Source organism: Mobula hypostoma, chromosome 1, assembly GCF_963921235.1.
Source record: "Mobula hypostoma chromosome 1, sMobHyp1.1, whole genome shotgun sequence".
NCBI lineage: Eukaryota > Metazoa > Chordata > Chondrichthyes > Myliobatiformes > Myliobatidae > Mobula > Mobula hypostoma.
The window spans coordinates 34,691,202-34,718,049 of record NC_086097.1 but is presented as its reverse complement, the minus strand read 5'-3'; the positions used below and the strand labels follow the sequence as shown (position 1 = coordinate 34,718,049).

Here is a 26,848-nt window from a genome sequence, read left to right as displayed (position 1 = left end):
TTGGCAATTCCGATGAACAGGGATGCAAGAAGCTACGGAGTAGTGAATGCTGGCGAATCTCTCCCCTCTAGTGGTAGTACTGTATCTACAGGAGGCACTGCCTCAGGAATACTATTCTTTACCGTGGAACTCGTTATATTTGCCTAAAGCAGGTAGAAATCTGATGGTACATTCTTCCATTTACCCCCGCAGCTCTTCAGTGATCAATTTTTTTCTTAGAGGGCTTGTTTCTTGAAGTTCCACCACTTTGGATACAAGTTTTACTTACTGTATACAGTACATCTGAATTTAGCAGATTATCAAAATATTTACACCTTATTCATATGTGATCAGTGGTAGCATCCATGACTTAGAAGGCTTAAGAGGGATTCGGAGGTAGAAGCTCTGAATGATAGCTCCTCAGCCAAGCACATTCACCAAGTGTTTGAACCTGCAGTTCCTCTGACTGGAAAGGATTATTACTGCAACAACACAAGTAATGCAAAGCTAACTCGACTCATGAATCCCACAGTGTAACAGACACATAAACTGAACTGTGAATCATTCTGGGGCATCCAAAAACTGGATGCCATATTATGTCAAATGAATTTATCTTTCTAATCATATCTAATTTGCATTAGTGTAGTTAACTTGCTGGATTAGGTTCTAGAGGCTCAGATTACTCTCTGAATGAGTATGAGAATGTAAACTCAGGTGAATGGAATTCAAACTGAATTTGAATGATGTCAAGTGTTGTTGGATTGTCAAAAATCCATTGTGTTCACTAATATTTTTCAGGGAAGGAAATCTCCCATCCTTACTTGATATATCCTGTTACACTGCTCATATAGTTGACTGTGATCAGGGGTGCATGGTGATAGCTTCCGCTCCACATGTTTAGTAATTTAGGTTTAATCCTGAGTGTGGAGTTTATGTTCTCTCTGTAAATCACATGGAATTCCTAAAGTGCTCCAGCTTCCTCCCACTTTCTACAATAAAGTCAATTGTCTAGGTTAATTATGCACTGTCAAATCACCCTTTTTGCAGGTGGATTGTAAATCTGGCAAAGTCAATAGGAATGTTGGGGGAATAACACCAATAAGGAATAGGATTGCTCTGAAAACCAGCAGACTTGATGGGCTGAATGGCCTCTACTCCACACGGAATATAGTCCATCAAGCCAGATTAAATCAAAGTTTCCAGTCAATATTGAGGAGCAAACAAGCTGACAGAGTAGAAATGCGGAGCTAGGTAACAAATCATTCACATGTCCATGTCAAGAGCTAGTTTCAAATACTTCTTGCCAGATTATGAGATTAATACTGAACTAAATCTCAGATAGTTTTGCTGAGAGTGATAAATAAAAAATTGAAGATAACCAGCCAACACCAAGTTTAATCAGCTATCACTTACCAAGGAGTAATTCTGAAAGCATTTTGTTCACCAAACAATAAAAATAAACCAGTCAGACCTGTCTCATTGTACTTTTTATTTTAAGTACAGTGCAATGTACAAACTGCAGTCATCCAAGTGAATTATGTGCTATGCCACACACCAGATATTGCTGACTCTCAGAGCTGAGATAACAGTATTTTGAGAGGAGGAAGTGGGGAGAAAAACAAAATCAGACTCAGACTCAGACACACACACACACAACAAAACTTAAAGCTACACAGTTCAAAGCAGACATAACATTTAAATAGATCTTTAGACTTTGGAAAAGAAGCATGACAAATACATTCAGACAGTAGTTAAACTTATCTTTTTGTTCTACAGTTTGAACAAAAGAAAGCAGTGCAGTTTTAATCAAAATTGCTCGACATTCAAATAGTAATATTAAACAGTTAATTATCAGTACATTTACTTAGTCATACACCTTAGCAATAGCCTTTTCCTTCATGGACTGCTTGGAATGTTAACCGTGAAGAATTGAACCATTCTTTCCTTCAAGACCCATCCCTCCAACCTACCTCATGAAATCCCCACTAAAAAATGTTTGAATGGATTATTCTACAGCAAATCGAGTTACTATTTTCCAAACAATTCATGGCACACGCTTCAGCTTATTTCCTGAGCAGGTTGAGGTGGCATGCCAATGCTCCAACTCTAATTGACTGCCTCTTAAATTGAAATGCCAGCACACCAAAAATATTGAATTTGTTTTGAGAGAAACACTAAAAAGCCAACAGTGATGAAAAACATCTTCCTTGTTTTATTAGTAGATTCATACTGAACTAGTTTAAGTTTTAATGGTTAATGAGCACACGACTCATGTTAACAAAAAAAATCTTGCGTGGCAACTGCAATTAACGGAAATGCATCCACAGTAGTTGAAAGCTTCATAATAATCAAAGAGTAAATAGGAAATAATTCTGAATAAGCAAAGGAAGCAAATAGTTAATTTCAATCCCTTCCTGGATCCTGTTCAAATTGAAAAGTCCCACATGTAGAAATTCTGGCACAGCGAACACTGAAGGATTTTATCATGCATACTTTTTTTTTTGCATTTGTAGCATTTTGAAATGAATTCACATTCAGTTACAGTCTAATAGCCATATGATTATAATCCAAAATACACAAATGCATCCATTGTAAAGTTGGCAGCGTTAGTGACTTTTTAAGTGATGATTAAGGGGACAAACCACCATTCGCTACAACTACAAGGCAGTTAATACGTTTTGTTTTTGTACTGAGACTCCAGAACTAATTCCACAATTCTATTAATGCATCTCTGGCCATTTTAAATTAGTTAGTTGAAATCAGAGGGTCTATTATGTTTGCAGGAAGTGGAGGCATGTTTGTTAGAAACACATTCCAGAACTCGTTTTATTGGATTCACTGTTGCTGGTCTGATTTACATTCCAAGTACCAATGTATCACACAAGACTCCCCGGCGCAGACCTCATTTTTCCGGATTTGTCAGCCCCCTTTCCAGCTGTACACAATGCTTTCTCACATCTCAATTTAGGAAAACCCTGGGGGCTGACTGTTCATGCTGTTTCAATTGGATGACAACTTTAAATATGTGCAAAGAAATTATGTCAAAGGGGCAAAGTTAGGGAGAGGTTGAGATACCGCTATTAATGGCCATTCATTTTTCTAAAGAATCAATACATTCTTAATCAGAAAATCTGTCTATCATGCAGTCTTAAATTAGTTAACACTTAAGTAAAGGAAATGCACTTAGTGTCTTATTAAATAAACATGTTTTATTCAAAGTATTTAATATCCTTTAAGGTCTGGAGAGTATCAGATTTAAATCTCAAATACATTTTCCACTTTAAAAAAATGTCCATAACAGTTTAAAGAAACACTTTGGTTTCAAGTGATTTGCCAATTCTACCATACAATATATGCACCACTGCTGCATATTTAAAAACCAAAACCCTTTTTGTGTGTTTGAATAGAGAAGTGATACAAACATGTATTTAAATAATCAAATTTAATACTTTTGTAGTTAAAATGCAAGCAATAGAATTGTGAGCCACTTCTGGATTAACTTTCACCATTCAAGGGTACACAGTTCTTAGTGCTGTAGAAAATCTACTTTGGTTATAACACTTAACAGTTTTAAAATCAAACTATTGTGCTCTCCAAATTCAAACACACTTTATTTACTTATATGGAATGAATGAGAGGGCATTCCAAAAATTGTTCAGAGGCATCATATAACCTTGCAGTTCTAATTCTAAATTTACAATGGATGATTATGTTGTTCATATAATCTGAAATGTAGTTGACAAAGTTAACAAGATAATCATACATTATATTATAAATCCATCAAAACAACAGAATAAGAAAATGTTCTCCATGTCTGTAAGGAGTTGGACCAAATAAATGTACATGTGCACCAAGTCAATCCAACATTTTGCATAAAATAAACAATACTTATGTTGTGAATCCTTTGGGGATATTTCAAATAATACACACATTTTGCTTCTTAATATTGTGAAATGATAAAAACCTGAATAGAGTCTACAAATGTCAATATAAACAGTCCTTACTGAAAAACTTAATCCTTCCAACAGTGGTAAAATTTGTATCTTTGAGTGCAGCACATTGTACTTTCTGCCTCAAATATTTCCTTCAGAATAGTCAACGAAGAGGTGCAATGACAACTTCAAAATAAAACTGAAACCTTTTCCCACAGATCACTAACTCAAAAGATGTAGGAAAGTCAATATTAATTCCTGACTGCAAGTTTGTGAAGGGAAGTCATTTACAAAAAATGAAAATGGAATAATCTAGATAGGAAAATATTGTAACTCTCATTTTATCATTAATCATCGCTTACAAGCCATAATTCAGGTTGGTGTAATTCAATGAATTACAGTAGCACACTATACTTTAGCAAAGGTAACTTCTTTACATTTGAGGTATAATGCTGCCCACTGTTCTAACAGTTAGATGCCACCTTATCCAATTTGCATATATTTATTTCAGTAGACCTTAAAGGTAAAGCAAATTTTCCTTTTTATGGCCATACTGAAACTATGCAAATACATTTCTTGACATTTTAATTACAAGTGCAGCGTGGAGCTAGATACTCACAAGTACCCCACTTCCCATAGTCCTGCAGTCTAAACTGTGATACACACATACCTATCCACTGTACCCTAAAAAAGTACCTGCTGAGACTGCTTGCCATGTTTCAAAGCCCTACCCTATGCTGGTACACATGGGTAGTGTGGGGAGGATGGCTGTGAGGGCTGAGCTGGCACAACTGCTTAGCACTGGGATGTGCAGCTCTTGGCAACCTGTTGCTAGGGGCATTGAGCACGGCTGTTGCTAAAGACAGGCAACACCTACACCAGATGGCCTGGAACCTGCAGTACTGCCAGGCTGCCTCTCTCATCACTTACTGTTGTGTGCGGTGAAAGCCACTATGAGCTGAAAGGTCAGTGGCTATTGTTGAGCTTCGTACCATGGAGAATCTCATAGCAGGCCAAAAAGAAGCAGCTTCCATCACATCCAACAAGTGGCATTGAAAGATCATATCCCCAGCACAAGACCAGATCTCAATGCTAAGTGACTACACCACTTGTTGCATAACAAGTCAACCCAACACCAGCCCTCACTGGCATCCTCTCCACGAGCCATGGGTTGCCAGAGGTGGTCTTGGTTTCACACCAGATTATGGCAAAGAACAGAGCCAGAAATGTCTAATACTACTGTAGTATGACTTTAGTGCTGCTCTACAAGAACCCTTGTTCCTGGGAACGCATCCTGAGTGCCAAGCTGGGTACCATTGTATTGGGTCATGTAGTAACGAAGGTGGTGAATGATCTCCCCAATCACTGTGCTACTTTGGAGAAAGGAGATGGAAAACAAAATGAATTAAAGAAAAATCAAACTTCAAGTTAATACCCAGAGAAATTGTTTTGTTCCAGAATCAATCTCAGATTCCTATATTTAACAACCACTTATTTAATACAAATACAAAATTAAAATAGTATTTTGGTAATATCACCTTCAGTATATCCAATGTTCAACTTGGTCAGAGTCAGCAACTAGACAAAGAATAGTTTCCAAGGGGTTATCAATCAAAGCTATGGTTAAAGATGAAAGACCAATGCAAACATGGGAATAAACTAATCCTTTACATTAAGCTTCCAAATTGGAAACCAAATATTTCCTGAATTTTCAAATATACTACGCAGCTCAAGCATATTGCAGCTTTTGTACTTGACTGCAGTTAGTTGTATCATCGCACATGGAGAGTATAATAGCAATTTGTCACATCATCTTCAATCATATTTGATGGTTTGGCCATTTACAAAATCAATGGGGTTGTTTGAGTATAGGAAGTATTTAGAGCAATTGTATATAAAAAAATAATTTCTCCCTATTCCTGCCCTCCATAATATCTTTCAATATTCTATCCTATGAATATAGTGATAGCATAGGCAGCAAGTCTCATTAATAGCCCTACGGTTTAATGGAATGGCATAGAAACAAAGTGTTCCCCTATACAATACCACGCAATTCCGTTGATCTGTGAAAGCAAACAAGTATCACAGGCTCTAATCCGATTAGATCAGCTCCGTATAAAAATATAGCAATCCAATTCTGAGGTGTAAACAGGGTCAGATTCAGCAAATCTCTTTCCACCCAATGACTTTGGAAATTACGCAACTCGAGTGAGATACAACCAAAGACACATTACACAACCTACACAAATATTGTTAAACTCTTTGTTTCATTTACAAAAATCCTGGTGTTTAAAAGGCAATGAGGAAACACCTTCAAATACATCCTCTTAAAATAAAGTCTGAAAAATATTCAGTAATATTTTGATGGATTTCTCTATTGGAAATCCATCTCAGTCACTCACGACATCCACAGGATACTTTCCCTCTGACACAGCATAAACTTCCCCACAGGACATTATTTGGTTTGGCAATAAGACCAAGGTGCATGGTAGGGAAAAGGACGATATCTGTTTGTCAATAATTTACAATCTTATGTCTGGTATTCAAAAGTCTGGTATTTAAACACTTTTACACTGAAACTATAGTTTTTCGGTCGGGCGCCGGACGCTCGGAGAGGTTCAGCAGGGGGGCAGGCGCCCAGCGCTTAGCCGGGGGCCGTGGTCAAGTGGTCAGCGATTTGGGCCTGCACCGCCACCGGACTTAGTCTGGTGAGGAGGGTGTGAGGACACCCAGCAGGACTAGAAAAAACAAGACTTGACAAAGGGTGGATAAGCTCCTTGTGAGCCAACGGCCATCTTCTGTGGAAGAGATTAAAGCCTCACCATGTATCTATGAATCGTATGCTATGCACCTAGTTAGAAGAGATATGATGAACTTGGGCACTGCACCGTGTGCCTGGACCTGCCTAAGGAAGGGCCGAGCTGGAAGAAGCGGCCGCGACTGGAGGCCAACATGGCCAGTGAGAACAAACTGGAAGAGAGGCTGTACTCAGTGCTGTCGCAAGATCGATAAAGATGGAGGTGCATAGCCACCAACCCCGGATTCGGGACGGCACCCACTAACTGACTGATACTAAAATCAATACGTAATAGTGAATAGTAATAATTTCATTGCTAATAATGAAAGTAATAACTAAAAGCACAAGTCACAGCAGCAAGAATGGAAAGACAAGAAAACTAATCTTTTGTATGATATTGAAATGTGAATTTATGACTGATTTTCAGCCTGATAGACTGCAGTGATACCCTAATATGGCCCTCAGTGTGGAATTCAATTAATTATTCAATTTGCACAGAATATGGTGAGCAATTTTAGGCCCCTTATTTAAAAAAGAATGAGCTGGCATTGGAGAGGGTCCAGAGGAGGTTCAGGAGAGTGATCCCAGGAATAAAAAGGTTAATGCATGAAGAGTGTTTAATGGCTCTGGGCCTGTACTTGCTGGAGTTTAGAAGAATGGGGGGAGGGGATCTCACTGAAACCTACCGACTATTAAAAGGCCTACATAGATTGGACATGGAAAGGGTGTCTAGGACCAGAGGGCACAGCCTCTGAATAGAGGGATGTCCATTTAGAACAATTGAAGAGAAATTTCTTTAGCCAGAGTGTGGTGAAACTATGGTATTCGTTGCTGCTGCTGGCTGTGAAGGCCAAGACATTGTGTATATTTAAAGTGGAGGTTGATGGATTCTTGATTTGTAAGGGTGTCAAAAGTTACGGGGTGAAGGCAGGAGAATGGGGTTGAGAGGGATAATAAATCAGTAATGATGGAATGGTGGAGTAGACTCAATGGGCCGAATGGCCTAATTTGCTTCCATGTCTGATGGAGGGACACCTTTGTAGAACTAACAGATCTTTAGTACATTAACAAATAACAACTGCTTGAAAGGAACTGGTCAGCGTTCTTCCCATTAGGCATTCTGGTTTTGACCATAGCAGAATGGAGAAGGATAAAGAAAAGATGCCATTTCATACTGAAAGTAAAACAGAATAGATTTCTTTTAATACAGTTAGTGCTGTAACAATGTGGTTGTGAGTAATGCTGCATTAAGACAAGTGCAGCTCAAGTTCCTCTTGGCAGGGTTATCATTATCACTATTAGTTTCTGGAAGATTAGAGAAAAAAAATGAAATTAAATAGAGGCTGATAACCAGATGCATATGAAAAGTTGACTTTAATATAGAGCTAATTGAATTGCAGAGCCCCATGCAAAAAGTATAGTGTTGAATTAATGCAATCTATTTGCAAACTTAGAATGAGGCGATCAAGCTATTCATGACAACATAATCTACAGATTTAAGAAGATAAATTCATTATTTATTATAAGAGATCTTTAACACTGACAAGCTCACCACACACGACTACCCGATTCCATACTGCATATAGGGAAAGGGTGCAAAGACACGCTGTAAAATATAACAGTCTACTTCAATGACTCAAACACCAAGAGCAAAATTAGTACCTTATGTGATCTTGGCTACCGTTATAGCAAGTCATGCAATAATGCTGAAGGCTCAAATCTAGAACAACAGCTGCTGTTTTCATTATTAACCTACACGACCTACATTTGACAGGATAATATGATGAATGACAGTAGAGCAAAAATATGATTTTTCAATGCCTGCGGCAATAAAATGGTACAACACTGCAGCATTTTCTCATAAGTGCTAAGGGCACAATATTATTCTCAATTAAGTCCTTTCATCAGAGGACTTTTGGTTGGAGCCAGGACTAACTTCTAACATGTGAAATATCAACTCCAGCTTTTGTAGTGTCCAGTAATTTTATCTTTTTCTTTAACATGAAGAAGCTTCCAATGATCAGTAGCTCTAAATGTGAGAGGCAGAAGCAACTAATGTTTAACAAGGAGGTCACAGAGTGAAAACTTAAACAAAGTCATCCAATTCAGACATGGTGGCATCTTGTTATACGCTTACCACAAAACTTGCATGCAAAAGGTGGCCCATCTAAAACCGACAAGAATTATGCACTTGGATGAAACTCCTTTTGTAAAATGCAATTGTAAATTGCAAACTAACAGTGCAATCCAAAAATGTATCAAGACTAAAACAAGCTAAAGTGTATTAGGAAGTGTTGGGTAAAAAAAAAGTTGCACAACTCATCTCAGGCATTTAGAATTTATGATCACTGCAGAAAGTACAGCAATTCTTATGTAATAAACTCAAAGGCACAATTGAATAAGCTGTTAAAATACCTGAACCTTGAGACTATTAAGATTATATTACACAGCGTTCATCCTGCACAGATTTAATCAGTTTTGCTAGCATTTAAGAGGAATTTTCATAATCATTAAGAGTTCATTCTCATCAGAATGGCTGGTCTCTATCTGATAGTGGGAATAGCAACCAGCTGAAATTTCAGTCATGTCCATTTTCTCCCCCCTCCTGCAAATGTCCAGGCTTCATGTGTCCATGGAATCTCGAGGATTGAGGCAGAATATATAACCATTCCGCCACGTAATCCCCACCCCTACCCACAGTTTGAACTTTGCATTGCTTCTTTCAGCTAATCGGCTGAAAACATCTGGTATCCCATCAAGCGAGGTTCAGGTAACTGAATAAGCAGGGAATCACAAACAGGGCCACAAATCCTACAGTTCCATATGTCAAGTAACGATAGGGAAGCTCCACTTCCATTCTTTTTCGTGCCTGGCGAATGTCTGTGCATGGAATACGGAATATTTTGCAGGCCAGAGGAATAGTGATTGCTTTCAGCACTGCTCTGGTCAATAACAGGACCACTACTCCGATTGCAAAACGTAGGAATGCTCTTGCAATGAGCTGAAATGTGATCGAAGGGGGAGTAAACGGCAGAGCAACAAGTGGCGGGTCAGGCAATATGCCAAACATGTGGTTGACATGAGAAGCACAGGCAATACCTGCTCCAGTGCCTAAAATTTCAGCAGTATCTCCACGAGATGTACTCCATGTGTCCAAGGTAAATGAAAAGAGGCCCATTCCCAGGTGAAGGCCGATGATGAACAGAGGAGCATACTTGTAGGTTAAATTGAAGTTGTCAATTAAGTCCAAAGCCGGGTGAAAGACGATCAGGATTAGAATGCTGTAAAGCACACCAGCAATTACATCCTATCAAAAAAAGAGAAACAAGAGGCTTATTAGTTTGAGGCATTATCAGATTCATGAAAGCCAAAAATTAGATTTTCTTAAATCAAAGCCATAACATATCAATTTACAAATGACAGTTATACACATTAGCTTACAGAACTTATTTAGAGACCGGTAATTACTAATAAGCTAGATTGTTACTGTGGTTTCACGGCCTAATTTGAAGCTTCAGCACTTAAGTAATTTGTTTCGATTTTAACTTGCACTCTGTGGGCAAATCATCCACAGGGCACCCTCTAAACTTTACCTTTATAATCACCAACTGACTAACTTGATAATTATCTTGGATTTAAAGTACCTATTATCAAGATCATATTTAAATACATAGCAGCTGAATTAATTTGCTGTGGCAAGTTAAGAGTTCTGAACTTCCTCAGCTGTTAAGACTTGAAGAGAAACTAATGTTAAACATGAAGCAACAATCTGCAAGTGTGGGCAAGGGTACCATAGTACTCTGAAATGAAAGCTGAGGCAAGAGAACCCCTACAATGTCAGCTACCATGTTGGGCAAGAGAAGAAGATTAATAAAAAGGGTCTTCCGGTCAAGATGACGCTAACAAATAACGATTCCACGAACGACATACTCCAGATAGCAAAACTTTCCCATTATTTCACTTTTTCTATGCCTTCTGCTCATTCTTTTTGTTTTGTTTGTGTTACAGAAACTGTTGGAGCCTGTGACGTAGAGTTTGAATCTGGATCGAAGGATTCAGCGCTGTGTTCTGTCTAGACAGCTACCTTGTGGAGATCAGAGATGGGAGGGGTGGAAGCAAGAAGGTCTGAGAACAAGCTGACTTCTGGAAAAGACCAGAGATGAGGCGCGGTGTCATGATTGATTCCAGCTCGAGGCAGCAAGGCAGATTGAAGCATCAAGGTGAATGGGTGAATGTGGAGGGGTCAGTGATGGCTCGGCGCAAGACAGTCAGCAGCCAGATTGGCGCGTTGGCTTTCAGACCTGATCAGCCCATTCCGTCCGGGTAGATGGCGTTCTACCCTGGATCGGCAGTCACTTTTTACGGAAGGACTGAGCTCATGCAGCTGCTCTCCTCGTATGCAGTGAAAAGATGTTTCCCATTCTGAGGCTTATGTGATTACTTGACCATACTTTTTTATAGGTTTCCTTCAGTTTTTTGGTGTTTTCTTTCTTGTGGACGATTGGCAGGTGGGTGATCTGTTAATTATTTTGTGAATAAGAGGGAGTGCTGGGGATTTGATGCTACTGTCACTGCTCTTTCCTGTGAGTGAGGAGGTCGTTGACTGTTATTGTGGCAGTTTTTTTTCGCTGCAGGTGGGGGATTTAAGAGTCTGTAAGTTCTGCTTCTTTTACTTTTCATGCAGTTTTTTTTTGGGGGGGGTTGATGTTTTTTCTTTCAGCAACACCCATGGTCTTTCTGCATTTAATGGCTATCTGGAGAAGACAAATATCAGAGTTGTATTATACACTTTGACAATAAAATGAACCTTTGTCTGGACAAGGACAAGATGAACATGGAGAGTGCTCATCTCGAGTGACAAGAAGAGAAGAGTGAAGGCCTGATGACAGCTGAACAAATTGCTTCAATCTCAATGTGAAAAAAAAATGTCCGCTTCATGCTGCAGTGCAGGAACTGTGCAGTGAAACAAAATAATGAGGTTAATTTTATTCTCAGATGCAACACTGAATTATTTGACAAATATGTTGCAAAATTTGCATGCACCTTTTAGTTCCAAAGCACTTTATGGTCAATGAAGTACATTAGAAGGATAATCAATGTTGTAATGTTGTAAATGAGACCAGCAATTTACCCATGCTACTGCCCAGAGCAAGTGTATGATGAAAGAAAAACTATTTTTAAGAAACCAAGGATCAGTATTGGCCAGAAAACCGAAAGCTCAGTCTTCAGTCTGTACAATGCCATGACATTTTTTAAAAAACTTCTACTGGAGAAAACTGCAGGGACTCTTCGTAATGATTCATCAGAAGATTGTGTCAATAATGCAGCCCTTCCACTGTATTCTCTATGAATGCTAACCTAGATTTTTCTATGCAAGTCTCTAGAATGTAACTTAATCCCAATCTATTCCAACTCAGAGGCGACCAGATATGTCACTGCTGATACCAAATTGGTGTGGTTCAGTCTGACCTAATGATAGGCATAAAACTTGATATGGTACACAGACAGATAATTTGACCGAGCACTGATGCTACAGCCAAGTCCAATACCACTCCTGCTTTAAATCCACACATCTCACAACAGGCGAAAGACAGTTCTCGATCTCTCTTAGCTGATTGACTTGCTTATTCTTGGGTCAAGGCCAAAGTGACCTGGAACATGATTACCAACTCCAAAGTTCATAAGACACAAAAACAAAGCATGTTATTACATGCTTTTCCACAAAAATTCAATGTCTTCTTCACATCTCCTGTATGATTAGAAGCAGGAACAACATTCAAATATGGTCCGGCTTGCTAAAAGTTTTGTTTGGGCAGTACCAAATTAGAAAACTCCTGAGATTTAGAACATTGAATAGTACAGCACAGTACAGGCCCTTCAGCCCGCAATGCTGTGTCGACCCTTAAACCCTGCCTCCCATATAAACCCCCACCTTAAATTCCTCCATATACCTGTCTAGTAGTCTCTTAAATTTGACTAGTGTATCTGACTGACTCAGGCAGTGCATTCCACGCACCAACCACTCTGAGTAAAAAAACTTTCCTCCAATATCCCCCTTGAACTTCCCACCCCTTCCCTTAAAGCCATGTCCTCTTGTACTGAGCAGTGGTGCCCTGGGGAAGAGACACTGGCTGTCCACTCTATCTATTCCTCTTATTATCTTGTACACCTCTATCATGTCTCCTCTCATCCTCCTCTCCAAAGAGTAAAGCCCTAGCTCCCTTAATCTCTGATCATAATGCATACTCTCTAAACCAGGCAGCATCCTGGTAAATCTCCTCTGTACCCTTTCCAATGTTTTCACATCCTTCCTATAGTGAGGCAACCAGAACTGGACACAGTACTCCAAGTGTGGCCTAACCAGAGTTCTATAGAACTGCATCAGTACATCGCGACTCTTAAACTCTATCCCTCGGCTTATGAAAGCTAACACCCCACAAGCTTTCTTAACTACCCTATCCACCTGTGAGGCAACTTTCAGGGATCTGTGGACATGTACCCCCAGATCCCTCTGCTCCTCCACACTACCAAGTACCCTGCCATTTACTTTGTACTCTGCCTTGGAGTTTGTCCTTCCAAAGTGTACCACCTCACACTTCTCTGGGTTGAACTCCATCTGCCACTTCTCAGCCCACTTCTGCATCCTATCAATGTCTCTCTGCATTCTTTGACAATCCTCTACACTATCTACAACACCACCAACCTTTATGTCGTCTGCAAACTTGCCAACCCATCCTTCTACCCCACATCCAGGTCGTTAATAAAAATCACGAAAAGTAGAGGTTCCAGAACAGATCCTTGTGGGACACCACTAGTCACAATCCTCCAATCTGAATGTACTCCCCCCACCACGACCCTCTGCTTTTTGCAGGCAAGCCAATTCAGAATCCACCTGGCCAAAGTTCCCTGGATCCCATGCCTTCTGACTTTCTGAATAAGCCTACCGTGTGGAACCTTGTCAAATGCCTTGCTAAAATCCATGTAGATCACATCCACTGCACTACCCTCATCTATATGCCTGGTCACCTCCTCAAAGAACTCTATCAGGCTTGTTAGACACGATCTGCCCTTCACAAAGCCATGTTGACTGTCCCTGATCAGGCCATGATTCTCTAAATGCCCACAGATCCTATCTCTAAGAATCTTTTCCAACAGCTTTCCCACCACAGAAGTAAGGCTCACTGGTCTATAATTACCCGGACTATCCCTACTACGTTTTTTGAACAAGGGGACAACATTCGCCTCCCTCCAATCCTCCGGTACCATTCCCATGGACAACGAGGACTTAAAGATCCTAGCCAGAGGCTCAGCAATCTCTTCCCTCACCTCATGGAGCAGCCTGGGGAATATTCCATCAGGCCCCGGAGACTTATGAGTGTACTCGGATGAACAACATTTCACCCCTTTCATTTGTCCTTTTTTTCTTCTTCATTTATCCTGCTGTGAAAATATTGCTTTGGTTTTCCACTACATTATTGCAAACAGAGGAAAAAATGATGAAAGATCCATCAGATGCCAGAAATCATGGGAGTGGCACTGAACTACATCATACCTGAACACCAGAATAAAAATATATCATCGGACTCAAAGGTACTGCTAATCTCATACATACAACAGCTCAAAATATAAATCTGAACAGGCAGGTTAAAGTGGAGTATCAGAAGAAGAGAGTCCTTCAAACTGCCTCTGTATCTGGAAGTCTGCTCTGTTGTGCAGTACTCACTCTGTGGTCTCAAAGTAAATTATGCCACCATATACAACCCTTAAATACATTCATAGTACATACAAGAAATATAATAGAATCATAGAACATAGAATAGTACAGCACATTACAGGCCCTTTGGCCCACAATATTGTGCTGACCCTCAAACCCTGCCTCCCATATAATCCCCCATCTTAAATTCCTCCATATACCTGTCTAGTAGTCTCTTAAACTTCACCAGTGTATCTGCCTCCACCACTGACTCAGGCAGTGCATTCCATGCACCAACCACTCTCTGAGTAAAAATCCTTCCTCTAATATCCCCCTTGAACTTCCCACCCCTTACCTTAAAGCCATGTCCTCTTGTATTGAGTAGTGGTGCCCTGGGGAAGAGGCGCTGGCTATCGACTCTATCTATTCCTCTTAATATCTTGTACACCTCTATCATGTCTCCTCTCATCCTCCTTCTCTCCAAAGAGTAAAGCCCTAGCTCCCTTAATCTCGGATCATAATCCATACTCTCTAAACCAGGCAGCATGCTGGTAAATCTCCCGTGTACCCTTTCCAATGCTTCCACATCCTTCCTATAGTGAGGTGACCAGAACTGGACACAGTACTCCAAGTGTGGCCTAACCAAAGGTTTATAGAGTTGCATCATTACCCCGCGACTCTTAAACTCTATCCCTCGACTTATGAAAGCTAACACCCCACAAGCTTTCTTAACTACCCTATCTACCTGTGAGGCAACTTTCAGGGATCTGTGGACATGTACCCCCAGATCCCTCTGCTCCTCCACACTACCAAGTATCCTGCCATTTACTTTGTACTCTGCCTTGGAGTTTGTCCTTCCAAAGTGTACCACCTCACACTTCTCTGGGTTGAACTCCATCTGCCACTTCTCAGCCCACTTCTACATCCTATCAACGTCTCTCTGCAATCTTCGACAATCCTCTACACTATCTACACCACCACCAACCTTTGCGTCATCTGCAAACTTGCCAACCCACCCTTCTACCTCCACATCCAGGTCGTTAATAAAAATCACAAAAAGTAGAGGTCCCAGAACAGATCCTTGTGGGACATCACTAGTCACAATCCTCCAATCTGAATGTACTCCCTCCACCACAACCCTCTGCCTTCTGCAGGCAAGCCAGTTCTGAATCCACCTGGCCCAATGAAAGGCTGACCCAACTGGATGGGCAAACAATGAGCAAAAGAAGCAAAAGACAACAAACTGCAAATACAAAAAGAAAATAATAATATGCAATAATTATCGAGAACGTGAGATGAAGAGTCCTTGAAAAGAGGACTCTTGAAAATAGGTCGTGGAACAGTTCAGTAATGGGGAGAGTGAAGTTATCCCCTCTGGTTCAAGTGCCTAATGTTTGAGGGGCAGTAACTATTCCTCAACCTGGTGGCATGGGTCCTGAGGTTCCTGTTCCACTTTCCTGATGGCAGCAGTGAGAAGGGATCATGGCCTGGGAGGTGGGAGTCTTTGTGATGGATGCTGCTTTCCTGCTACAGCGCTCCATGTAGATGTGCTCAATGGTGGGGAGGGGTTCACCCGTGGAACGGGCTGTATCCTTTACTTTGTGTAGGCTTTTCCATTCAAGGGCACTGGAGTTTCCTTACCAGGCCAAAATGCAATCAGTCAATATGCTCTCCACCACACATCTACAGAAGCTTGTCAAAGTTTTAGATGAATCTTTGCAGACTTCTAGGAGAAAAATATCTATTTTGTAAACAATTCATCTACACAATGCAACAGTTCCAGGGTTGGTTATCGAAATTTGATAGCTTTTAGCCCCTACTGAAATCATTCACAAGGGATTATTTCACTGACTTTTAACAATAATCATTCAATAAGTAAAATGCTAATTTTGTCCAGAGGACTGAAACATTGTATTTCAAATTGTGTTGTTTTTTTGGAAGTAAAAACTGATTCCATACGAGGTACTGAAAATACTTCAGTTGAAATAGCTACAAATTACTGAGACACAATTAGATAGAAAAATGTCAATGCTATTAGATTTTCAAAGACCTTTCTAACCCCCCAAAAGATTATGCATTAATTTGCGGTTACAATTCAAATAATAAAAGAAACACTAAATATAATTCAGCAAACCACATTTAATGATATGAGAAAAGGGGTAAATGGAAAGGGGCAGAGGGGCAAAATGGAAAAAGGAGAACTGATCTTTTATCATATGGAGTATGTTGGGACAAAGACAAGAAAGTCTGCAGATGCCGGAAATCTAAAGCAACTCACAAAATGCTGGAAAAACTCAGCAGATCAAGTAGCATTTATGGAAAAGAGTAAACAGTCGATGTTCTGATGTCTTGAAGAGGAATCATGGCCCGAAACGTTCACTGTTTACTCTTTCCATAGATGCTGCCTGACCTGCTGAGTTTTGTATGAGTTGGTTGGATTAGTTTTTCCACTTTCATGTGCCTGGGTACTATGAAGCACTAGGTGAAGCACATGCTTGCTTTAAGTAGAAAATTTGTAAAAACGCATTAAGAACATACTAAAAGCAACAGAGATTTAATTCAAGAATCTGATCAGAACTTAATTATTAATGCAAAAGGTATAATCTGTCAACCATGGTGGGGAAAATCTAATCATAATTGCAACAAATGAGAAGTCTGTGGTGTATCTATGATAGTAGTTACACAGTTTTGCTCATCCCACACCCCAATGAAGCTTTGGTAAACCTTAAGTCATTGAATAGCACAGACAATGTTATTAAAACATAGTATTTAACTAGAGATATTTAAATTTATATTGTTCATTGAAATCAGAAAGGGTGCTTCTGCCAGCAGTAGCTACCCTCTGTCTTTGATTCATCTCAGAGATTGAAATTCAGTCTGTGCTTCTCCTAGAGGTTTCATGTGTCAGACTGTTTGGAAACTTGCTGTGATATTCAACATTAAGATGAGCATCTGCCCATATACTCTGATTCTGCATTACAAAGCTACTCTTCCTCTCATTATACTGCCTACTTTTACTTTTGTCTCAGCTGATTTGCTGCTGAAATCCTTATTATGTTGAGTCTAATCCTTGGTCAGATTCATCCTTTGTAAACAACAGCATAAACTGCTGATTTTATTCTCGATTAGGGCCAGCTCACCACTTCATTTGCACAAATTCTCTCAGTTCTTTAAAAAAAAATGTAACTTTCTTCCACCAACAAAGCAGTTATTGGATGCGCAAAACTGCTACTTGTATTGCTGTACAGGTTTCCCCCGCTATCCGAAAGTAGAGCATTCCTATGAAACCTTTCATAAGCTGAAATGGCGTAAAGCGAAGAAGCAATTACTATTAATTTATATGGGAAAAATTGAGTGTTCCCAGACCCAAAAAAAACCTACCAAATCACACAAAATAGCACATAAAACCTAAAATGACACTAATATATAGTAAAAGCAGGAATGATATGATAAATACACAGCCTATATAAAGTAGAAATAATGTATGTACAGGGTAGTTTCACTTATCAGGGTCGGGAAGATTTAGCCAAAACCGATCTATAGAAAAAAAATCGGCACGTACACGCATGCGCGCACACCTGCCCGTGCAAGGCTTCACAGTCATAGTAGTCTTTCTCGGGGTAAACACTAGTTTAAAGCGGGCGCCTTTTTTTGTAAAAGCGAAAATCCTCTTCGGATTTCTTTTGGTTAGTGAAAACAGGTACTAATCTAGGTCTTTCGTAAAAGCCAAGTGGCGTAAAGCGAACTTTTGTAAAGCGGGGGACACCTGTATCTCAATATTCACTGAGATGTTCAGATAAGGAATGGAAACAAGATCCCCTGTCGCAAACTTGAGCTTTTACGTGAATGAGATAATCAAATAAGAAACATTTCCATGGATTAAGGTAAAACAAACTGCTTAAGAAACTCAGTGGGTCAAGCAGCTTCTTTGGAAGGATTTGATGCAGGGTCTCAACTCAAAACGTTGACAATTCCTTTCCTTCCACAGATGTTGTTTGACAAATTGAATTCCTTCAATAGTTTGTGTTTTTTTTGCACTAAATTACAACATCTGCAACCTCTTGTGTGCCATTCATTACCTGCCTGGGTAAGTAAAAGCAATTATCTTAAAACTCTTTAGTCAGCTTTAGTTCCAGTTATAAAAATTTTAGCTAAAGTAGATTTTTGTGCACTGGCCTTAAATAGGATTCCACTCTAATGTAATAGCACCAGAATGAACACAACTACATTGCAAAGACATAGCTAGTTTCCCAGAGAAAACCTTACATTTGAGAGATTAAAGATTAGCTTTATTTGTCACACGTTCATTGAAATGTACAGCGAAATCTGTCGTTTTGCATCGATGACCACAGTTCGAGGATCGTGGTGGGGGCAGCCCACAAGTGTGGTTGTACTTCTAGCACCAACATAGCATGCTCAGTGCTCACTAACCCTAACTGTACGTCTTCAGAACGTGGGAGGGAACTGGAGCACCCGGAGGAAACACATGCAGTTGCAGGGAGAATGTACAAGCTCCTTACAGACAGTGGCGGGAATCAAATCCCAATCAGTGATCGCTGGTGCTGCAAAGTGATTGTGGATGCTAGCCCACAGTGCTGCAAAGGGAATTCCGCAAAGGCCAAATGATTACTTTTGACATGTGGCAGAGTGCTTCACTACAGAGAGGTCATCTCAATGCAAACCCGGTCAATCCCAAGTTTTATTAGTTCAGGAGCAGCAGCAACAAAAGCTCAAAATTATAATTTACCTCAGTGCCTTAGGCTAGAATTTAAACAACTAAGGACAGGATCAGTCAGAGGTGTGATTTGTCCAAGAGCCAACATTTGGGGGTAGGGCAGTGCAGTGCAAGTTACAGCACTGACAATTATTGCACACATCTTAGAGTCAGAGTCATAGAAAAGTACAGCACAGAAACAGGCTCTTCAGCCAAACTCATCCATGCCAAACCATTCAATCTGTCTACTCCCATTAACCTATAGTAGGACCATAGCCCTTCATATCCTTACCATCTATGTACCTATCCAAACTTCTCTTAAACATTGATATCAAGCTTGCGTGCACCACTTGTGCTGGCAGCTCGTTCCACACTCTCACAACCCACTGAGTGAACAGACCTCAGTGGAACATCTTGAAATTTTAACGTATTTAATATGCATGATTAAAGACAGTCAATTTCCACTTCAACTGCATTAAAGAGTTATTTAAACATTAAAAAATCTGCTGGAAAACCAAAGGTGATACTAACTAGCTAACACAAGCCAAGTTATGCCTATCAGCTCTTGGCAAACTTCCATACCATTATGTTCTAGCCAAAGTGGCAGGAAGTCATTTTTGATAGTCATGAGTGTTTGAAAATATTGAATAATTAGTTTAAAACTAAATGGCTATTAACAATTTTTGTTTTATTTAATACAACTGGTATGTCAGAAGAATATTTTCTTTGCTGGTGTAGACAGACTAAATGGAAAATGGAGCTCATATGACATAGTGAATTATGGTCATGATTCTGAGACGAGCTAATCAAACCATTGCACTGGCAAATGTTTGCTTATGCTTAGTAACTGATTTATTATACCTCAAGCTTCTGAAGACAGTAAGAAATCCAAGTAAAAGCAGTACAGCTAACCATCTCATTTTTCACTCACCAGAACAGAATGCATCCCCATGTACAGTCGACTGAGACATACAAGGATGCACCAGCTGGAAGCAAGGAGTAGTCCAATTGCATAGGGATACTGAAAAACAAAAACAATAATTCAGTCATAAATTAAAACAATTTTGTTTATACAATTTTAGGGTTGTGTAATTAAACTAGTCTCATGCTGTTAATTAATGGGACCTTCAGTCAGGTTGAAAAAAATATTAAATCTTTCTACAACCCTGTTGATAATATGCGTCTTTCACTAATTAACAAATGTGGTATGTCTGAACATTTATTGTAGCACAAGATTTTGAAATCAGACATCAATGCAGTGGCAAGACTCCACTTGAAGACATGTTACTGTTAAGAATAATCAATAAATCCCTTTGCAAAAAAAACTATTTCCACTTAAGCCATCCAGTATAATTCTAAACCCATGCCACTTTGCAAACAATGATTGTGTGGTTTCGTACAATAACCTTGCATACAATATCAGCAACACCAAAGAACTGATTGTGAACAACAAAACGCACACCAGTCCTCATTGAGGGGTCAGCAGTGGAAGGGGGGGGGGTGCAGGGTGATCGATATCCCAGAGGATGTATCCCAGGTCCAACATATCGATACAATCATGAAGGAGGCATGCTAGCAGCACTACTTCAATAGGAGTTTGAGATTTAGTAGTCACCACAAATACCCTCACCAAATTTCTACACAGTACAGTGGAGAACATTCCACTTGGTTGCATCAGCGGCTGGTATGGAGGGATCAATGCACAGGATCAAAAGAACTGGTGAGGGTTGTGGACTTAGCCAGCTCCAGCACTTCCTTACTGCTGAAGGTATTTTCAAAATGTGATACCTTTAAAAGGCAGCATCCATTATTAAGGAACCTCACACCCCATGCCCCCTTCTCATTACTACTATCAGAGAGGAGGTACAGGAGACTAAAGACCCACACTCAATATTTTAGGAACAGCTTCATCGCCTCCACCATCAGATTTCTGAATGACCCATGAACACTACGTTATTATTCGTCTTTCACACTATTTATTTATTCATTATAACTATTATGTGTTGCACTGTACTGCTCCCACAAAACAACATATTTCATATACATCAGTGATAATAAACCTGATTCTGACTACTTTATCTCTTTCTTTGTACTATTTATATTTGTTTTCATAAGTTATAGATTTTTTTGTCTTTGTACTGTATTGCTGGTGCAAAACAAATTTCACTTTAGTAAGTACAATTCTGACTGAAAATGGTGATTGGCAAATTTCAATCGAGATAATCCATAATTTGAAGAAAGTTAAAAGTTGCAAAACTTTAATCAGTAGCAACTTGCAGATAAAATATATTGCGTATACATCACTGAAAATAGCAAAACACAGTAAAGTACCTTCCAGGGATGTTATCGAGTGAAATTTGATAGCAAGTCTCAATCTCAAGACTTTCGAATGTAAGTTCAAGATGAACTTTCTGGAGCCATCCTTACTTTTCTTACAATTATGCATCTTCTCATTTGCATATGCTGAAATATGCAGACATTCCACCCTGCAAAAACTCATTTCAGGGAGGTAGCACCATCAATTTGCAGGAGATTCCCGGAACTTCCGGGAGAGGTGGGATGTCTGCAATAGAGTAGCTCCTTAGCAGCTAGCCAGCTAGTTTAAATAACGTTAGCTATGCTAATGAATGAATGACACCTGTTAAACTCACCTCAACATGTCTTTTACAGTCATTTGGGCAATAGAAGTGTCACTGTTGCAAACAGTGCAGCGAGCAACACTGTCATTATTTTTGACCCCTATTAGGCAGGGGTACACTTTAGGGTAGTCTGGGGTGACGTACGTTTTATATTTTCTTTTTTCGAACACTCTCCCATGGCACGCGCTCTCTCTCTCAAAAAAAATTGATTTCTGGGATATTGTATATAATTTGCGGGCATAAAGGAGCCACTATTAATATGCGGGAGACTCCCAAAACTTCCCGGAGAGGTGGGATGTCTGTGTATGGCATTGGCAATTTTCAGAATCAGAACTATTATCACTTATAATGACATGACATGAAATTTGTTCTGAGTAGCAGTACAAAGACAAAAACCTATAAATTGTAAAAATAGACAAGTGCACAAAAAAGGAACAATGAGGCAGTGTTTATGAAGTGTTCAGAAATCCGAAAATAGGAGGGGAAGAAGCTGCTTCTCAATCTGTAAGTATGGTTCTTTAATGCTAGTAACAAGAAAGAGGACCCCGTCCCGAATGGTGATGGTCTTTAATGATGGATATTCTCACCCATGAGCATTTTAAAAATATATTAATGTCAACTTTCAAATCAGCAAGTTTTCCACTTCATAAAGTGATTATATGTAGACGAAATGATTGTTTACAACACTTGAAAGCAAACAACTTTTCTGCCACCGTTATGCCATGCGCCAGCAACCTGCTTACCTTTTTCTACAAATCCTCTATTTCTGTTAGGACAATATAATGTTTTCAGCAAAATAAACAGCTCCACCATTCAGATGTGGGCAAGCATAAATGCCCCCAAAGCACTAATGACTTTTCTCTAAATCTTGCCTGGATAATTCAATTGAGGTTCTGGCTTTTAATACGCAATACCATGTTGTTTAACAAAATAATGTACTTTAAAGAACAAGTAACCAAAAATTTATTAAGAAATTATGGGTGTGGGTAACCCTAGGTAGTTTCTAAGGCAAGGACATGTTCAGCACAGCTTTGTGGGCCAAAGGGCCTGTATTGAGCTGTAGGCTTTCTATGTTTCTAAATTACACAAAACAAATATATAATACAAAGTTGGCAGAAACTGAAATTCACCATGGTTGGATACAATCAACTTTAAGTAGAGACTTGATAAATGGTGGTATTAGTGTGCAGAGTATTATAAATTTGAACTTGCTTAATTCAAACATCTCTCAAATTGAGATTGTGCAAAAATTTAAATTTTATGTTAATTAAAAATGAAATTCATTCCCTCCCCAAAAAAAGACATAAATTTGTACAAAGGCTGCAAGGCCTTGAACATTCATGGAATCTCATCTAAAAGATCAATAGGTGTGTTTGAATCCCATAGAGAAAACCTGTTACCACATTCACAGAGATTACTGAAAATTGTCAATTAGTCCCATCAGTCTGTAATGTGCTACAGTGCTAAACAGCTTGTGCCACTGCAGCTGCAGTTTACGGCAATCCCAACAATGGGGGAACTATGATCCGAAGACAGTAGATTATTCAGCACCAACAGAACAGAAATCCACTGAAATGCTCTTGATTCTGGACCGAGAGAGAGAAAATAATCACGCTGCATTTTACTGCCAACAGCCACAAGCAATGCAGAGACATCAAATACAACCAGCGAACAGTTATGAGATGGTAAACACCAAGAAAAACATTTGTCTTTTCAAGTCCTTTCAAAACTAAGGCACATCTGTGCTCTGATTTGGTGAAAAAACGTAAAATGCAGTCAACCTTTGAAAAACAATTTTTAAACTGCAAAACTTTATCATGCTTGTGCTTCTAAACCTTCGAAAGCTCAATAGTGTAGCCTAGCTAGTAACCAACTTTCTGAATAAAAGGCACTTGAAAATACCATTGATATACTCTCTCTAAATGGCATCCACAAATACTTTGTAACATTAATCTGGTTCCATTTTACACAAAACCCCCATACTGATGACACATCGCCCACAATGGTATTTGCCCAAGAGTGTATTTCATTAGTTCCAGATAAAGGATACAATTATTTAATATTAAGAGAGCTATAATGCATCCTTAGTGCATCAAATTCGGGTTTAATAATTAAAGTGAAACTGGTAAACCTCAGCCACATTTCAGATTGCCAGGGAAATAAAGAACTATTGTGAAGGCTCCCAGATAATACTGAGAGAATGACTACTACCTTACGCGCTGAAAGATTCTCAGTGCTGCAAGTACAAAAGAGCTAGTCATTAACTATAGGAAAGGAGGGGACAGTGCAGTGCTGAAGTCAAGTGGGTTGGGAGTTTCAAGTTCTTTGGAATGAGTACCATCAGTAGGCTGTCGTGGTCCAATCATGGTGATGCCAAGGCCAAGAAAGCTCACAGGAGACTAATGAAAAAAAAAGCATGTCCCCTTTGACCCTCACCGATTTTTAATCAATGCACCATAGAAAGTAGCCTATTCAGATGCATCACGGTTTGGTAAGGCAACTGTTCTGCACCAAATGCAAGAAACAAAAGAGAATTGTGTATGCAGCCCGGCACATCATGAAAACCAGCCTCTCCTCCATGGACTCTGTCTATACTTCTCACTGCCTCAATAAAACATCCAACATAATCAAAGACGCACCCAATCCAGACATCCTCACTCGCCCCCCAGCTGCACCATCCCCCCCAACAAAATTAGGTAGAAGATACAAAAGCCTCAAAGCACATAGCACGGTTTCAAAGACAGCTTCTATCCCTCGGTGAAAAGACTACTGAATGGTTCCCTAGTACAAGATGAAGCCTAGACTTCACAAGATGTCCTGACGAAGGGTCTCGGCCTGAAACGTCGACTGCACCTCTTCCTAGAGATGCTGCCTGGCCTGCTGCGTTCACCAGCAACTTTTATGTGTGTTGCAAGATATCTTGATGTGACTTTGCACCACACTCTCTGTAACTGCTGTTACGTAACCGGTAACAATGAATATCAATTGAGTCAGGTTATATAAAAACAACCAAACATTTATTAAGCACTGATAAACAATATAAAAAAAATAAACAAAAACCTTAACCGGAAATTAACCGCTATGCGGCCATTCCACAAACCGCCACTCAGTACTAGTTCTTAAAGCGATAAATGCGAAAACAGTTTTTAAAGCGGTAAAGTCAAACACAGTTCTTAAAATGGTAAATTCGAAAGTCCAAGAGATTTATACAGTCAATTAGGAGTGACTTCGCTGGAGAAGGATTTCTTCACAGATGCGACTTTCCTGCTGGTTCTGTCCAAAGGATTCACGACGAAGGAAATAAACGGCTTAAAAGCAACTGACCTTTCTTCTGGTGAGCAAATCCTGCATTAACTACCTTGCTCTTTTGGCAGGAGTTATCTTTAATGCAAGTCGCTACTTCTTCAATGAAGAAGGTCGATCCTTTATTAAACTGCCAAACGATATCAACTTCTCTTAATGCTTCAGGTCCTGTACTTCGATAGAGTCTTCACTCTCCACTACTACTGAAAAGGTAAATCAACAAATCTGGCAGAAATGAGTAAACTGCCAGTCCAGCACTATTGTACCCTACAATAGAACATAAAACTCCATTTTAAAAATGAAACTGAGTCATAAAAAAAAATTCGCAACAGAGTGGAGTCTCTGGCTAACGTTCTAGCTGGAAAACTAAACTGCATCACTCGTGTCTCCCTTTTATATACCTGTTGAGAACAGGTCATCATGTGACCTCACATCGGCAGGAAAATTACATCAGGTGACCTCCTACAAAAAAAAACCATTACATCATGGTCATAAGACAGTCACAAGATATCCATGAGGTATGTAACACTGCTAACACCTCTTTCTGCACTCTGTTATTGTGTTATTTCACTGTTGTAAAATACCAAAACACAATGTTGTAATTAATTTATCTGAATGGATGGTAGGCAAAACAAATATTTCACTATAACTCTGTACATGTGACAATAGTAAACCAATTTACCAATACCAATCCTGACCACTTTAACCATATGGTAATGTAACACTCAGGAACAAATTTTCTTTTATACGGGACTACATTCTTGAACCAGTAATAAGCCTGTCGCATCCTGAAAGCAGGCACATCAATGTGACTTGTAAGTATCACAAGTTTCCCGGATACTGAAGAGGCAGGGAATTGAGGGATATAAATCAAACGTAGGCAGGTGTGCAGCTTAAATGCCATCATCGTCAGCATAGACATCGTGATCCACAGGTCCTATTCTGTGCTGAGTGTGTGCTCCATAGACTTTTAACACTTCTCTATTTTTCAAATAACTTTGCTGTTTATTTCTTCGTGCAGACTAACAGCAACTGAAACTCCCAATAATGGCACTTCTCATTAGATACTGATGCATAATAGTTAAAGGAACAAATAACTGTCATGGTGCCAGAAGATTAATTTTATCCAATAATAGACACAGAGTGATTAATCCAACATATAACTGTGTTGAATCAGTCTGGAATCATGATGGAGACACCAAAAAGAATATTCTTTCAAGTCCACTAATTGTGGTAATCAAAAACCTTATATATCAAGGACAAAACAGGGATCTAATTGCAAGAAATAAAAGGCCTTCATATATCAGGGATTTAGTTCTAGGGCCAGAGGTAATGTTAAGCTCTATAAAACTCTGGTTAGACCACATGGGGGTGTTGTATTCAGTTCCAGTTACTTTATTATAGGTAGGATGCAGAGGAGATTAACCAGGATGCTGACTGAATTACAGAGTATATCTTATGGGGAAAGGTTGAGTGAGCTAGGGTTTTTCTTTTGGAGCAAAACAGGAGAGGTGACTTGATAGAAGTGTACAAAATAAGAGGCATACAGTGGACAGCCAGCTCATTTACCCAAGGGTGGCAATAACAATTATGAGATAGCATACTTTTAAGATGATTGGAAGTAAATACAGAGGGATGTCAGGGGCTGATTTTTTTTTTTTTAAAAACATAGAACACATGGAGCACCCTGCCAGGGGTGGTGGAGGAGGCAGATACATTGGAGACATTTAAGAAACTTTTTAGACACATGAATGAAAGAAAAACAGGTGGGAAGGAAAGATTAGATTGACC

General features: G+C 39.5%; 1 protein-coding gene across 1 annotated transcript in view; it reads right to left on the bottom strand.

Moving 5' to 3' along the window:
• Positions 1 to 1,465: 1,465 nt before the first annotated feature.
• sgpp1b (sphingosine-1-phosphate phosphatase 1b) overlaps positions 1,466 to 26,848 on the bottom strand; it is a 49,719-nt gene continuing 24,336 nt past the window's right edge. Inside the window, exons 2-3 of the mRNA XM_063046217.1 lie at positions 20,047 to 20,136; positions 1,466 to 10,015 (exon numbers count right to left, since the gene is read on the bottom strand). Of these exons, the coding sequence (XP_062902287.1) occupies positions 9,464 to 10,015; positions 20,047 to 20,136 (642 nt within the window). The 3' untranslated portion in view covers positions 1,466 to 9,463. The remainder of the gene's footprint in view (positions 10,016 to 20,046; positions 20,137 to 26,848) is intronic.